We start from the raw sequence: 15,700 nt of genomic DNA, 5'->3' as shown, positions 1-15,700 counted from the left end.
TGCGGTTTTATATAAAAGGAAAAAGAAAAAAGGATCTCATGAAAGCACAAAGACGCAGACTAGGAGATCGAGACTCAAAAAGAGATCAAGAAAAAACAACGAAAAGGGAACTCCCAAGCCTGAAAGGCTTCAGCACCCGAAGCACACAATTAACTAATAAAAAGGAAGTTCCATATTTGTGTGCTGCTCTTGCAACTCCATTTCATCTGCCCATCTACCGTTGGCGATATTATTCATAACCTGCATACTAGCACTTCTGCCATGATCAATGACAAAGTCTCTCGGCTTATAGCCCATTTCCACTGCGTTCCTGAGGCGATTTTTTATATTATCTTCTGAACTCTGTGGAACACGTGGACGTTCCATCCCCTTCGGAGGACGGCCCCGTCTCTTGGGCGTCACATTGTCAGCGAGCATTTGCATGCCCTGGTTAACTTGCTCCTCTAACCTACCTAGACGACTAGCAAAATCATCTGTCGTAGTAGTGGCCGAATCCTTGCCATCATGAGAAACTTATAACCTGATTAATTTTACAATTTATAAATTTTTAAAGAGCTTTTTTTCCAAACATTTTGAAAGACCTTATAAGCCCTTGAATAGTATTTACAGAGTATTTGGTTGAGCTTAACTGTAATATAAAAAACTTAAATATTAAAATGTATGAAATTTACATGCCGTGCGAAGCACGGGTGCACCACTAGTTATTACCCGAAAAATCAAATAAAAGCAGCTCTCGTCGTTTCTGTTTCACATTCCATTAGTCACTAAATTACAATTAATTAATGATGTTTGACTGCTAAGTTTAGTACCAAAAGACGAGAAAGTGGTACTTTTTTGTCAGAAGTCTGGCGACGAAAGGCAAAGACGCCTTTAGCCAAACCCCGGATTACTGAAACGGTTCTCCACTAATTAAATCACAACTTAAGTCTTAAAAACGTTTAATTGTATTAGAATAAATGTGTTGACCTAAAAAAAACACCAGCCGAAAGAATACATTTTGATACTTTTCTTTGATAAGATCAGAATTAAAAATAATAACCCATATCACTATAATTTAGTTTAACTATGAATTAGCAAAGAAAAAATGGTCTTTTCCTTGTATTCTCTCTGTCTCTCTCTCTTTCTTTTATTTGCCTCGGTGATGTGGGCACACTTAATATTTTTTTCCCTGATTACGCCTGAATCTGGAAAAATGTACTCATAAACTTTTCATTTTTTCCCTCCGGTACCAGTGTCTTTTCTCTGCTGTTTTATTTCCTCAAATTACCTACATTCAATCATTTACATTTTTATTATTTATTACTTTATCATGTCCCATACGGAGGAGTATTTGTTTTTCCTCCTATGCGCAATTAGAATTTTCGATATTTTAATTAAAAAGTTGTGACATAATTATTTCAATCATAAAAACGTCCACACTAACTTAATTAGAGTCAATAGAATCGGGTTCAATCATTTGCAAGCTTAAAAATTTGGGATTACGTCAAAATTATAATTTTGGGTGTGATATGTTTGACTAAAATGTCTGTTATATTAATATCATGTTTGATAGAATGTATTAAAATATTTGTAAAAAAGATGATCTTGGGTACAACTGAGTTACACCCTCACTTAGACTTTAATCCGCACCCTGATTTGAACCCGTATCCTGACTAGATTCTTATAATCCTTTTGTTAAAAAACTTCAACAACTTTTCTCATTAAAAAAAAGAAACTTCTAGTACAATTTTTCATTTTCATACGTACTTTAAAGAGTAAATATCACTTTAAATTTCAAACTATTTAAGCATTATTAATTATATCCTGAATTATCAAAAATAATTTTTTAAACTATCAATTTTATATTAATTGTATCATTCGTCCATTTTTTATTTTCAAAATGGCTCGCCGAATGCCACGATATATTTAAAATTATACTCTTTTTAACCTATATTATACAAAACGACGTCATTATATTTCTTATAAATTGAAAATTTGAAAGCTGAAAAATGAATGAATAATACAATTACTACAAAATTGATAATTTAAATATTTTTAAGGGTGGGAATTTAAACTACCCACTTTGATAATATATCTATCAAAACTACCCACCCTTATAATATATCTATCAAAACTAACCAAAGCACAATTGATGTTGATAGGTTTGCATTGATTTTTGGAAAAGTTCTTACATTTTTCTTACACAAGTACAATTGTTGTAAGAAAAATGAATTCAACTCCACCTAAGGATTGGTGAGTATCGGCGATGCTTCTAAACGCCAACCCCAGCGGCGATGTCCTCTCCCTCTCGCCGTAGTGTCTCCGGCCTTTCCTCTGCCGTCCGGCTGTGGTCTTCTCCAGATCGGTCATGGCCGCTTCTTCCTCTATTACACAGTTCCCACAAGTATCGAACAATTTTGTTTAGCCGCCACCTCACTCTTAATCGGCGATCCCACCATCGCCGCTGCCTCTTACTGCTACAGTTGGATGTTGTTCCGACGCAGTGGTATTGTTCCCTGAACTTGCAGCAATCGTGCCAGCCTCTAGGGTTCATGTGCAGCCGCCTTCTCCCTTGCATATTAGGGTTTCTACTCATGTTCTCTCTTCGGCCGATAACCAGAAGGCCGATCCTACGGCCGGCGGCCCCTCTGCTAGGGATTCTCTTCTGTTAGACGACTTCATAGTCCAGCAATCTCAGCCGCGCTCTTCTGATACAACCTCTGTCGTTTGCCCCTGCTCAATCTAGGGTTGCGTTTGATATCAATTTAGGGTTTGCCGGCATTCTCTTCCCGGAGACGACTGAACTTCCGCCGTCTGGTCTGATCCCTTAGAAGGTGTCGTCTCCACCTCAGTCGAAGGCCTCTTTTGCAGATACGCTGAAAGCTAGGGCTGGTTGCCCTGCCGAGCAAAGGGTAGGTTGGTTGGCCGACGTCGTCCCAGCTCATGACTACGCAGTTATCAAGCCTTTGGTTGAAGACGATCGACCGTGCCTCACTATTTCTACTGCCTTTCACCAACGGCAGGTTCGTTCGTTTTAGTTCGCCATCCATGGCCGACTATTTCTCCGGAAAAGATATTCTCTGCGATTTGTTGCTGATCTCTTTAATGAGCTCACTGCATTATGGATAGGGATGGCAATCGGGTACGACGGGTACGGATAGTGACTATCCATACACATACCCACGAACTAAATGGATAGTGGTTTTTACCCACGAAACTATCCATGGATATCAAATGGTATCCAAACCCGCTACCCGCGGATACCCGCTATCCGTCGGGTATCCACGAACCTGCTATCCGACGGGTACCCGTCACCCGCTATTCGCCGGATACCCACTATCCGCCGGATACCCGCCACCTACTATCCGTCGGATACTCACGAAATAAAATTTAAATATAAATTTACAACAAATTTAATAGAAAAAAAATCAACATAAATAACATAGTTCAAATCCATATGTTGAAATCCACAAAGAACAATGTTTAAATTCAAATTCATCAACTAAAATATAAAATCCAACAAAATTCTATAATTGCTCAACAAAATTCAAATTTAAATTAGACTATTAGAATTTGGGCCTTAGTTCAGTTTCTGTTTGGGCCTATTTTAAGATATAATATGCTAGCCCATAATCTCAAAATATATATTCAAAGTCCATATTTTATGAAATTTTTTGTGGATATTTGATGGGTAATTCACGGATAATTGACGGGTAATTGGCGGGTATTTTTCGCGGGTAAACGGGTTTCGCGGGTATGGATAGTAAGTATCCAAATCCATACCCACGAACTAAATGGATAGTGAATTGCAACCACGAAACTATCCGTGGATATCAAATGGTATCCAAACCCACCCTAATAGGTTCGGGTTTTCGTGGATATCCGTTACCCGCGGGTAGATTGCCATCCCTAATTATGGAAGCTTAGCCTTCCGTGGGAGATTATTCCTCTTGGCAAAGGATACTTCACTCTGAAGTTTTCCTCGCAGGAAGATTACATTGTTGCTTTCTCTAAAGCTTCGTGGCCTCTTCGTACTGGCCTTCTCCACCTTCAGGCCTGGGTTCCCAAGTTTAATCCTAACAAAGTTGCGTCCACTCTTGCCCATGTTTGGCTTCACATTTTCAATCTTCCGCACGATTTTTGGCATCCTGAGGTCCTCACTGGTATTACTAGACATGTTGGCACGCCGATTGTCATTGATGGTTGTTCTGCTCGAGCCTCTGTTGGATATTTTGCTCGTGTTCTTATTGAAATGAATGTCGCTATTGAGATCCCTAAATTTCTTGATGTGAAATGTGGATGATGATATTTTTGAGATTGAATTTGGATATGAAAATCTCCCATATTTCTATTGGATTTGTTCTGCTGTTGGTCACTGTACTGAAGATTGCAGGAAGAATCGTACTGACACGGATCCCTCTTCTCCGATAGCCAATCAGGGCAAGCAGGATCATAAATGGAAGCACAAGAGGGGCCAGAAGCTTAAAGGTCATTCGATTGTTTGGCCGAAAATTCCCTCCAAAGACACTAATGATGCCGTGCAACCCGACAATGGTATTACTAGAGATATTATCGAGGGAGGATCCCCACTTTCAGCGCTGGTTGGTGGCACTGCCACCTCCAACGCCTTCACCATTCTGGTGACTGAGGGGGTTGATATCGATAGTTCGGCTGCTGCTTCTGAGCCTATCCGGTCTCTTCCGGATCAGGTCCCTACCTTGGCTTCACCTTCCGATTGTGCTCAGCAGGAGCAGGCCGCAGGATCTTTGGTCCTGCAATCGCCGTTTGCTTCGGAGCCGAGTCGGCATGAGTCCCCGGATGGGACACCCTATTCGGCGATTGATCATTCAACTTCGAATGTGACGCCAGGAAATGCGGTGATTGAGGATCCTCCCATACCTCGCGGCTGGGGGCGTTCAAAAGGTACTACCAAGAGTGGGAAGGTTTCTGATTCCTTTATCAAGCACCGACTTCGGCATATAATCAAGAATGGTATGTCTTCAGATTTTTAAAAAGCAGCTGGTCGTGCTGCTGGTGCCGTTTTGCAAGGCGCCATTCTTGACACTCCGTCGTTAGTGGAATTCTTGAATAAAGTGTAGTATGCTCGGTCTGGAGGAGCGATTCTACAAAACTTTGTGATTCACTCATCTTCCGATGCAGCCCGATCTATGTCGGCCGTGGTATCTACACAAAAGAAAAATTGGGAGATATGTTGGACGACGAAGATTCTGTCAACGAGGATGACCCTCTAAAAATGTTTTCATAGTCTTGGTCGTCTTTAGGTTACCTGTGGTTTCTCGCGGATGCTTTCGCTTGTTTTGTTTTTTCTCTTGAACCTCTTTTTTCTTTTATAATAAAATTTCTATTTCAGCAGTAACAATTGTTGTAATAAATGTGTAAGGTAGGTAGTTAAAAATTGTATACAAAATCTGAGAAATGTGCATTTATTGTAAAGTCACGTCACTTTGTAACCTTAATATACCCTAAGTTTGAAAAAATGAGGGCACGTTTGTGTGTTATAAAACATTAATAAGAAGACTAAAAAATTCACATTTATGTATATTATGAAATAAAAAAATTATGAACCTAATGGATTAACTAGCCTCCGATCCATTAGCTTCATAATTTTTTAACAAATTTATAAAACTAACTAGTTTAATAAAGCACATAATTAAAACGCGTCATGAATGTTTTAATTGATATTCTCATTGACAATACTATATAAATTTGAACTATTAGACATTTAGACTTACACATAACAACAACAAAACATAAATAAAGTTGAAACAACAAGCAACCGAAAGTAAACTACGTTTAATTAAGTTCAAAGGGATTGTTAGATGTTCCAACGTCGGTTTGACATTTGATGATTTTACAATGGAGATGTAGGTGTGTCACCCTATTCTGTTGAACCGAAAACACCAATGTGTCGGCAAGTGCGATATTATCCTTTTCGACGATTATTTTTATCCATAATTACTTTTTGCCTTCGGTTGCGACGTACTCGGTTTTGTACCTTTTCTCCCCTATCCAAACATGTGTTATCAAAAAGGGTTCCGGAATCGTGCACCAAATACGTTCTGGAACGTCCTGCATGTACACCATCAACAATGTGAGAGCCATTTGCGTTTTAAACTAAAAGTTTGTAATAAATGACCATGTTTTTAAGTACAAACTCACCACGTAGAATGAATGCTTGACATGATATATATTTCTTCATTGTCACCTCCCACTTTAGGTCGCCTTCAAAACAAGTTAGTGCCTCGTCAACAGCTTGGCGATGTTGGGTTGTGGAGTAAGGCATAGTGTTGAATGCTAATTTCTTAAGATTATGGATTTCGACTGAATTTTCCCTCACTCTTTCACACTCGTTTCAATGGACGACTACACCAATTTATGGGGTTTAAACTAAAAAATTCGTCCAATGGGCCCTACCCACTAATCCATCAGCCTTTGAAAATTGTTTTGAACCTGTGAGGTCAAAGTAAAATTCAGCCTTTAATTGCTGCAACAATGGTCGGTGTAAGAGGTGTAAGAGTTGTGTAAGAAAATTAATTCAAAACAAAAAATACAACAATTAAATAAAAAATATTATAATAAGGTGAAAATTTTCAAACAACTATATATTATGAGATAGAAAAATATGCTACAGCTAACAATAAAACTACTAGTCGCCCATAACTCGTAGTCGTCGTCACTAGCCGCATGTGACAAATTGGCGCTGGCTAAGATTTTTGGATGGCTAGTTGTGTGGTAAGCTCAGAAATATTGTATTGTTCATAATATATGAGTTTCGAAGTTTTTTTTTATCGAAAATTGTTTATTATTTTATGTGCAATCAAGTCATGCATAAAGTGAGTATTATTACCCCCACTATAATATAAATTTTGGCAGATTTACTATCTCTCATATTTCACATCTATGTGTACTTCTTATACTATAAAAAAAATAAAACTTAACATTAAAATAAATCATCAAAATAACGGTACATATATGTTATAATAAAACATTAATAAGAAGGCTAAAAAATCGAATTTATGGGTATTATGAAGAAAAAAAATCTGAAGCAAACGAATAAACTAGCCATCGATAACCCCTAGCAGCCGACACAAGTTGAATTTTTTAGCCTTGGTATAAATATTTTATAACACACAAACGTGCCCTTATTTTTTTTTAAAATTTTCAAACCTACAGTATAACCCTAATGTTAGAAAGTGACACGAGTTAGCATTTATTGTCTCTTTCTCAGATTTTGTACAATTTTCAACCACATATCTTATGCTTTTCTTAAACAATTGTACTTGTGTAAGAACTTTTACAAAAATCCAAGCAAGCCTCATGTCACCATTACAAAAATCCAAGTAAGCCCCATATCTTACACTTTTCCTATCACCATCACTTTTGCTTTTGGGTAGTTTTAATAGACATATTATTTGGGTGGGTAGTTTGGATAGACACGTTATGAAAGTGGGTAGATTCCACCATTAACACTATTTTTAAATACTCCCTTCGTCCTACGAATCTTGACACGTTTGGTTTCGGCACGAAAAATAAGGAGTTAAATTAAGTGTTTTAAGTGTGTAGATAATAAAGTATAAAAATGATAAAGTATGAGACAGAAGGTAATAAAGTGATAAAAGTAAGAGAGAGAATGTAATAAAGTGATAAAGTAGGAGAGATAATGTAATATTTTTGGATTAATTATTACCTTATTCGAAATGTGTCAAGATTCGTGGGACGGCCCAAAAAGGAATACATGTCAAGATTCGTGGGACGGAAGGAGTAGGTCATAATATAATTGATTATGTGAAAATAGTTTAAGGTTTGAATTGATATTTACCCTAATTTAAATTTTAAACGGAAAAGTGGCCTTTAAACTCCTAACATGGACACCTCTATGATGTTTAGCCTTCTATACTTGACATTGGATCAATCAGGCCCCCGATGTACCAATTTTGGTGCAATTAAACTCCTCCTCCTCCTAACACCCCGTTAAACGTCGTCTGTTTTTTTCCCATAATATATGGTGGGACCCACCACATTTAGGCAGGTTTTCCCAATTTAGCCTCTTCCACGGCGTCGCACCTAGATGCAAAGAACGACGAATCGAGGTTGTTGCCGGCGTTTCAGTTTTTCACTGCACCAACCACTAGCGGTTCGTCAAGCAAGATTCACAGGCCAAGTGGAACCGATTTTTTATAGGAATCCAAAGATATGATAATATAATTAGATTTCTCCATAATAAAAGTGGGCTCATTTCTTATGTATCAAACCAAAACAAGAGAAAGATAAGCATATAATTTTGTTTTGAACAGTAAACTCAACGTAGCACACAACTTTTGAAACAATACAGAAATAAGAATATTAGTAAACATCCTGATAACACTCACTTTTCCATGATTTTTAATGTTATTATGATGTCAATTTTATAGAAAATTGAGTGTTTGATAGTTGTTTTGTGCTTATATTGTTTTATCTTGTGAATTATGATATTTTCTCGATTTGATGATTTATAATGGGACGAAGGGAGTATGTTTTTACTTTCTTTTATGATGTCTAGCTAGTTTTCCTATCTGATTATAGAGTTTGTAAATAGTTGATTAGATTTATATGATTGATTTTTGATGCCTTGTTGCATTCCAGTTTCTGATTCATTATTTATGGTGCTTGATTTCTTGTGGATTATCTGGCCAATTAATAATTTTCATGTTTAGCTATTCGGTTTGAGACCTAGCGGAGATAAATGTTTAGCGGCTTTAGGAATGTATGATATGATTTTAACCTTGAGACCTAGCGGAGATAGGTGGATCATAGAGAGCTATTCTTGTGAGCTTTTGGGAGTTAGTAGATTTTCTTGAGACCTAACGAAGATGAGAATTTACTAATCTACAATCATAAACTGCTCTAGCGAGACAGTATGGTTATTTATGTGATCTCTCACCAGGACTGAATTAAATTGGTAATTATGATTAATAGGTTAATTGTGTGAACTTGATTAACAAAATAACATCCCTAGGATTAGTCTTTTATTTATTTGATTTATTCATATGTTTTTATTTGCTCTATGTTGAGTTTAGTTATTTTCTTCTCCACATCTTTTTGATTGTCTCAACATTACTTGAGAGTTATTAGGATCAATTAGAGTATTTTCACCTATTAGTCCTTGTGGAAATGATACCATTTTGCTGTTTATAATACGATTACATCGTGTTAATTGCGACATTTTTGTTGCTATAAAATTAATGATCACAACTTATCTTTCCTTAATCATGATCTAAGTAGTTTAATGATTGTCTTTCATTACGATCGACTGGAGTGTAAGGTTGCACTTATCTAGGTTATATAGAGTGAGATGAAAGAAGAAGCAGTGATGGCAGCTAGGGGTGTAAATTCGGGTTGCGGGTATCGGGTATTACCCTCACCCGCCCCGATACCCGCAAAATCAAGGAAGAGGGTCGGGTGCGGGTATTGTTTTCCCAAAAACTGTGGGTATTTGATACCCGCGGGTACCCGCATACCTGAATGTAATTTTTAATTAAATAAATAATTTTTATAACTCCTTAAGCCCTAGTCAATTCACTCCTCACTACAGAGAGAGTCGGGATTCGGGAATTAAACGAGAGTTTTGTTGAAAATACCCGTGGGTAAAAAGGGTACCCACACATTGCGGGACAAGAATACCCTCCGGCGGGATAAAATACCCTCCAGCGAAACAAAAAAAAACCTGCAAAATTAAAAACAATCAAGAACTTGCGGAAAATGAGGGCCCTCAGCATGTATTTGGGTACCCGGGTAACCTCATACCCGCAGCGGATACCCGTTGTGGGTATTTGGGTACCCGCAGCATGTAGACGGGACGAGTGAGGGTGGGGGTTTTGGACGATTTTGCCCCGCAGGTACCCGTATTTTGCGGGTAGGGTACCCACGGGTACCCGAATTTACAGCCCTAATGGCAGCAGTCTGATTGTGGAAACATGAAATTGGGAATAACTTGGCTCACAGCAGCGGCTGATGCCTGTTCCAATGAGAGAGATGGAAAATGATATGAGGGGAGGGGGGATAGGGAAGATGGTGGTGCTACTGTTGTCGCTTGCCGAATAAAAAAAGGGAAACAAGGTTGTTGGCGTCATCATGTTTTTGTAGCAGTAGAGTCGCAGCGCACACGGTGGCTGTCTTGACAGCTATGCTTGTCGGATTTTGAAAGAGGCGACAACTAGGGCTACGCTATTTGTTTGTATGTATTGGTGAGGGAGATTGAGATAAAGAAAATTAGATTGAGGAAGAAGAAATAAGAATTTGAGCCTGTTTGGAGGAATATTTTTATATATTACAGGGAAATAAAATAGACGATGTTTAACGAGCATTAAAAAAATGAGTTTAATTACATCAAAATTGAAACATAAAAAACCTGATTATTTCAATATTAAGTATATGAGGCTAAACGCAATAGAGAGATGTTCATGTTAGCGATTTAATTGCTACTTTTTGCAAATAAAATCATGAACAATTTTAAATTTGCAATTTTAACGTGACTTTTGAAGTGTAGCGAATTAAATCATAATCTTTTCCATTTTTGCAATTTCGTCTCCTCAATTTTTTCCGGCCATCGGAGTAATGAGTTGGAGCTTATGTGGATTATTTTTTTCCACGTAATTAATTTCTAACTAAGATTAAATTGCTGACTAAGATTAAAACAAAATCAAAACCTAATTCTTTTATTTTACTTCTTTTTCTTCTTTTATAAAAATATATTTGATGTGTATCTTAAGTTAAAGATCATGACAAGATCTTCAATTTGATTTAAAATTCATTAAATATGAATTTGAAATAAATAATTTATTATAATTTAAAATTTTAAAGTGATTATTTTTCTCTCTCCTATCTCTTTTACAATATTCTTTATTTTTTTCTCTTTCTCCTTATTTTGTTATTATATTATTTCTATTTGTATCTCTTTCTTCTACAAAATTTATATATCTTCTCTTATCTTTTGATTAAAAAATATAATATTTATTTGTTGAATTATTTTATCAAAGCATACATAAAAATATTTAAATTAAAAATATTAATTAAAAAATATAATGCACAATTATCATATCGAGATAATATTATAAAAGTATTTATTAATTTTAATTCTAATAGAAAATAATAATCAATAACAAAAAACTTTCGGTAAATTTAATTATTATTATACAATACTCATTGAACTTAATATTATACTCCTACTCATTAAGTTGATAAAATTATTACTATACACTATTTTAAATAAAATACTAATATTTAAATAATATATTTTTTGTTATTAATTAATTTGATTCATAAATAATTTTACATAATTTCAAATTTTAAAAATAAATAAATATATCGTGGCCGTGCATCGCACGGGAGAGCATACTAGTTTAAGGAAAATGTGGGATACTGAAATAAGTTCGATGAAAAAGAAGAAAAATAAAAGAATTAGGTTTTGATTTTATTTTAATCTTAGTCAGAAATTTAATCTTAGTCAGAAATTAATTACGTGGAAAAAAATAATCCACATAAACTCCAACTCATCACTCCGGTGGCCGGAAAAAATTGAGGGGACGAAATTGCAAAAATTGAAAAGGTTATGATTTAATTCGCCACACTTCAAAAGTCGCGTTAAAATTACAAATTCAAAATTGTTCGTGATTTTATTTGCAAAAATCCCTTATTTTAAAACTAAAAGAAGCAAATGTGGATACACATCATCAATGAATTTTCTAAAAAAAATAAAAATAATACTCCCTCCGTCCATGAAAGAACTTCCTAGGAGGGAGTGACACGGGTTTTAATAAAATGTTGTATAGTGTATTGAGAGTGGAGAAAAAGTTGTAAAGTGTATTGGGAATTGTGAAAAAGTATTAATAATTTATTGTGTTGTTTTAATTAATGTTATTTGAGTGGTGAGAATTGTCTTAAAAGGGGAGTATTTTTTAAGTGGTGGGGTATTGTCCCAAAATAGGAAAAAGTAGGAAGTTCTTTCGTGGACGTCCCGAAATAGAAAAATAGAAAGTTCTTTCGTGGACAGAGGGAGTAATTGAATTGAAAAATTAAAATCTAAAACCAACTGCATTAATTAGCAGCAGATTCCATAAACCATTCCTCCATTATTACTCCATTCAGGTCTCCTCAGTTCTCAGACCTCTCTCTCTCAACACTCATATACACCAACAATGGCGGCAGCAGCAGCAGCAGCAGCGTTAACACTAAAACCAAACCCTACCACCGCCATCTTCCTCTTCCTCCTCATCCACTGCGCCGCCGCGTCGGACCACCCGGACGCCAAACCCCTCCTCCTCTTCAAATCCACCGCCGACCCGAACAACTCCCTTCTCAGCTCCTGGAACTCCACCTCCGACCCATGCAGCTCATGGGTCGGAGTCTCCTGCATTCACAACCGGGTCGCCCGCCTAGTCCTCGAAAACTTCAACCTCCAAAACTCCCTCTCTCCCTCCCTCGCCTCCCTGACCCAGCTCCGCGTCCTCAGCCTCAAGCAAAACGGCTTCTCGGGTCAAATTCCGGATCTCTCCAACCTCACCAGCCTCAAACTTCTCTTCATCTCCCATAACCGTTTCTCCGGCGAATTTCCGGCCTCATTAACCTCGCTCTCGAAGCTCTACCGCCTCGATCTGTCGTACAACAATTTCTCCGGCGGCATCCCGCTCGCCGTGAACCGCCTCACGCATTTGCTGACGCTCCGGCTCGAGGAGAACTCCTTCGCCGGCGCCATCTCCGCCCTGAACTTGCCGAACTTGCAGGATTTTAACGTGTCGGGGAATAGGCTCACCGGAGAGGTCCCGGGCTCGTTTGCGGGCTTCCCGGCGTCGTCGTTTTGGAGCAATCCGGGGTTGTGCGGGCCGCCGCTGGAGAAATGTAACGTGGTTTCTAGTAATCCTACCCAGCCCGGCGGAGCAATGGCGTCGCCGGTGAGCCCGAGGACGACCGTCTCCTCGTCTCCGACAGCAATGCCGGCGGAAACAAACCCTCCGGCGAAATCGCACAGCTCGCACCGGAGTAAAATTAGCTCGCTTGCGATAATTGGTATTATAATCGGAGATGTATTGGTTTTAGGGTTAGTTTCTCTGCTTCTGTATTGCTATTTCTGGAGAAACTATTCCAGCATGTTAACATCGGAGAAGAGCAGCGTGCAAGCGGAGAAAATAGTGTACTCCTCGAGCCCCTACCCGAACCCGGCCCAATCCGGGTACGAGAGGGGGAAAATGGTGTTCTTCGATGGCGCGAGGAGGTTTGAGCTTGAAGATTTGTTGAGGGCGTCAGCGGAAATGCTGGGGAAGGGCGGTTTTGGAACGGCGTACAAGGCGATTTTGGATGATGGGAATGTGGTGGCGGTGAAGAGATTGAAGGATTTGAATGTGAACGGGAAAAAGGAGTTTGAACAGCAAATGGAGGTGTTGGGCCGCCTCCGCCACCCTAATTTGATCGGATTGAAGGCTTACTATTTCGCTAGGGATGAGAAATTGTTGGTTCATGAATTCATGCCTAATGGAAACTTGTTTTGGCTGCTTCATGGTAAGAAAATTTCACCTCTTTTGTTTTGGATTAGATGTGTTAGAAACTGCAAATTTCTTGGATTGTGTTGAAAAATGGCTTGTTGTCACATGGGCTCTGAATTCTGATTGACTATGTTTTGCTGTTGTTTCTTGTCTTTCAGTTTGTTCTTTATCTTAGATGCTTAAAGATTATGCTCTTGTTTAGATTAATGCTATGGTACAAAAAAAGCCAATTTAGTGGTTGAAGTTGAAGACATAGGACCCATGATGTGTGAAATAGTGGGAGCTGATCTATCTTGGTTGATAGAATTGTGAAAATGGGGGGATGTAGTTATGTCATTATTTAGGATGCATGTGATACTGAAAGGCGATGTTTCTCTGCTTTGACTGGTAATATTTTGTTTTTTAGCTAGTTATGCTCTGTTCTTGTTGCTCAAGGCTCATCTTGGTTTGTTGTTAGCTTGAACCACGTGTGGTTCGGATAGCAAAATGTTCGAAGATTTGCTTTGTTATTTCGGCCTTCTTGCTGTTCATCCAACTTGCTCGTGTTTTGGTTCGAGATCATCGATTTATTGTATCTTTGTTTAGGGTTCTTGAAAGTGATGGCAAAGGATGATTTTTTTTTTTTGGGGATTTAGTGCAATGAATGCAGAAGTATAGATCTTGTGTAGGAAATTCTGCTGATAAAATCATGGTTGGTTTAGGACCACTGCATATAATGGAGCCAAAAACACAACAACCATTGCTGCATTGTTTATATCTTAACTCTGCCTTCATTAAAGTGTACTGCATTTTATCCATGAAACTTTTTCTCAGGCAACCGAGGCCCGGGTAGGACTCCGTTGGACTGGACCACGAGGTTGAAGATTGCAGCAGGAGCAGCACGAGGGCTAGCCTTCATCCACAGCTCAGGGGCGCCCCTTAGGCTTGTGCATGGCAACATCAAGTCCACAAACGTCCTGATTGACAAACTGGGCAATGCCAAGCTATCCGACTACGGCCTCTCAGTCTTTGCATCGCCTTCGTCTGCCCCTAAATCCAATGGCTACCGTGCCCCCGAAGCAGCTCTGGATGGCCGGAAATTGACCTCCAAATCCGATGTCTACTCGTTCGGGGTCCTGCTGCTGGAGCTGCTGACCGGCAAGTGTCCCTCCATAGTGGACAACAATGGTCCGGGCATCGGGTACAGCGGGGTTGTTGATCTGCCAAGGTGGGTGCAGTCTGTGGTGAGGGAGGAGTGGACGGCTGAGGTGTTCGACTTGGAGCTCATGAGGTACAAGGATATCGAAGAGGAGATGGTGGGGCTGCTGCAGATCGCGATGGCGTGCACGCAGGCATCGCCGGATCAGAGGCCGAAGATCAACTATGTGGTGAAGATGATAGAGGAGTTGAGAGGAGTGGAGGTGTCGCCATCGCACGAGGCCCTCGAGTCAGTGTCGGAGTCGCCTTCGGCGTCGGAGGATACCTGCAGAGCTAGTGAATGATGGATGATTCCGGCCGTCTGAGATTGAACTTAGCTTCGATTTGTTGTTAGCAACTTTGGTAGTTTCTTTAGTTTTCAACTTTTGTATATTGAGTATTGCTTTGAGTAGGTTTTTGAGGGGTCAATTGCTGTTAGTTGTGATATGCCTTCCACTCCAAATTATTGTTTTTGGTATTAATTTGTCTAATTGATCATCTTAAAATTCTAATCGACTTGGCTTGATGCGGACTAGATATCGTGTGGCCGTAATATATCTTTTCATGATATCATTTTTATTTTCATTGATAGCATAAACTCCGTTCACAATAATAATGGGATTTAAAATTCACTTACAATAATACTTAATATTATTCATTACTTTTTTTTTAAATTCGTGTTATCCACAAAGTAAAAATAATATTATGAACAGAGGAAGTATGTAATTTTGGTATTAAATTTAACTTATTGCTGGGGCACATATTGCATATTAGATCAATCTAGGCATCTGATTTACAATTTTGGTAATCGCACTTGTATCCTATCATTTATTTTAAACTTAGATATTATAAAAAGTAAATTATAGTAATATATAATTAATATTTACTAAACTAGACTTGAAACAACATTGTTAATGAGTAGTGAAAAGTAATTATAACTTTTATATAACTGGATGGAAAAGTTGAAAATTGAAAATTAAAACTACACAAGAAATTAAAAATTGAAAAAA

At 38.2% G+C, this 15,700-nt stretch overlaps 1 protein-coding gene across 1 annotated transcript; it reads left to right on the top strand.

Moving 5' to 3' along the window:
- The first annotated feature begins 12,099 nt into the window (after positions 1 to 12,099).
- On the top strand, positions 12,100 to 15,227 carry LOC130986412 (probable leucine-rich repeat receptor-like protein kinase At1g68400). The gene is made up of 2 exons (XM_057909814.1): positions 12,100 to 13,530; positions 14,328 to 15,227. The coding sequence occupies exons 1-2, from the start codon at positions 12,174 to 12,176 to the stop codon at positions 14,993 to 14,995; spliced, it is 2,025 nt and encodes a 674-aa protein (XP_057765797.1). The 5' UTR covers positions 12,100 to 12,173; the 3' UTR covers positions 14,996 to 15,227.
- The last annotated feature ends 473 nt before the right edge of the window (positions 15,228 to 15,700 follow it).

This window comes from Salvia miltiorrhiza, chromosome 5 (genome assembly GCF_028751815.1).
Source record: "Salvia miltiorrhiza cultivar Shanhuang (shh) chromosome 5, IMPLAD_Smil_shh, whole genome shotgun sequence".
In the NCBI taxonomy this organism is placed as follows: domain Eukaryota; kingdom Viridiplantae; phylum Streptophyta; class Magnoliopsida; order Lamiales; family Lamiaceae; genus Salvia; species Salvia miltiorrhiza.
Note: the sequence above shows the minus strand (reverse complement) of the source record. Positions and strands in the feature narration are given on the sequence as shown.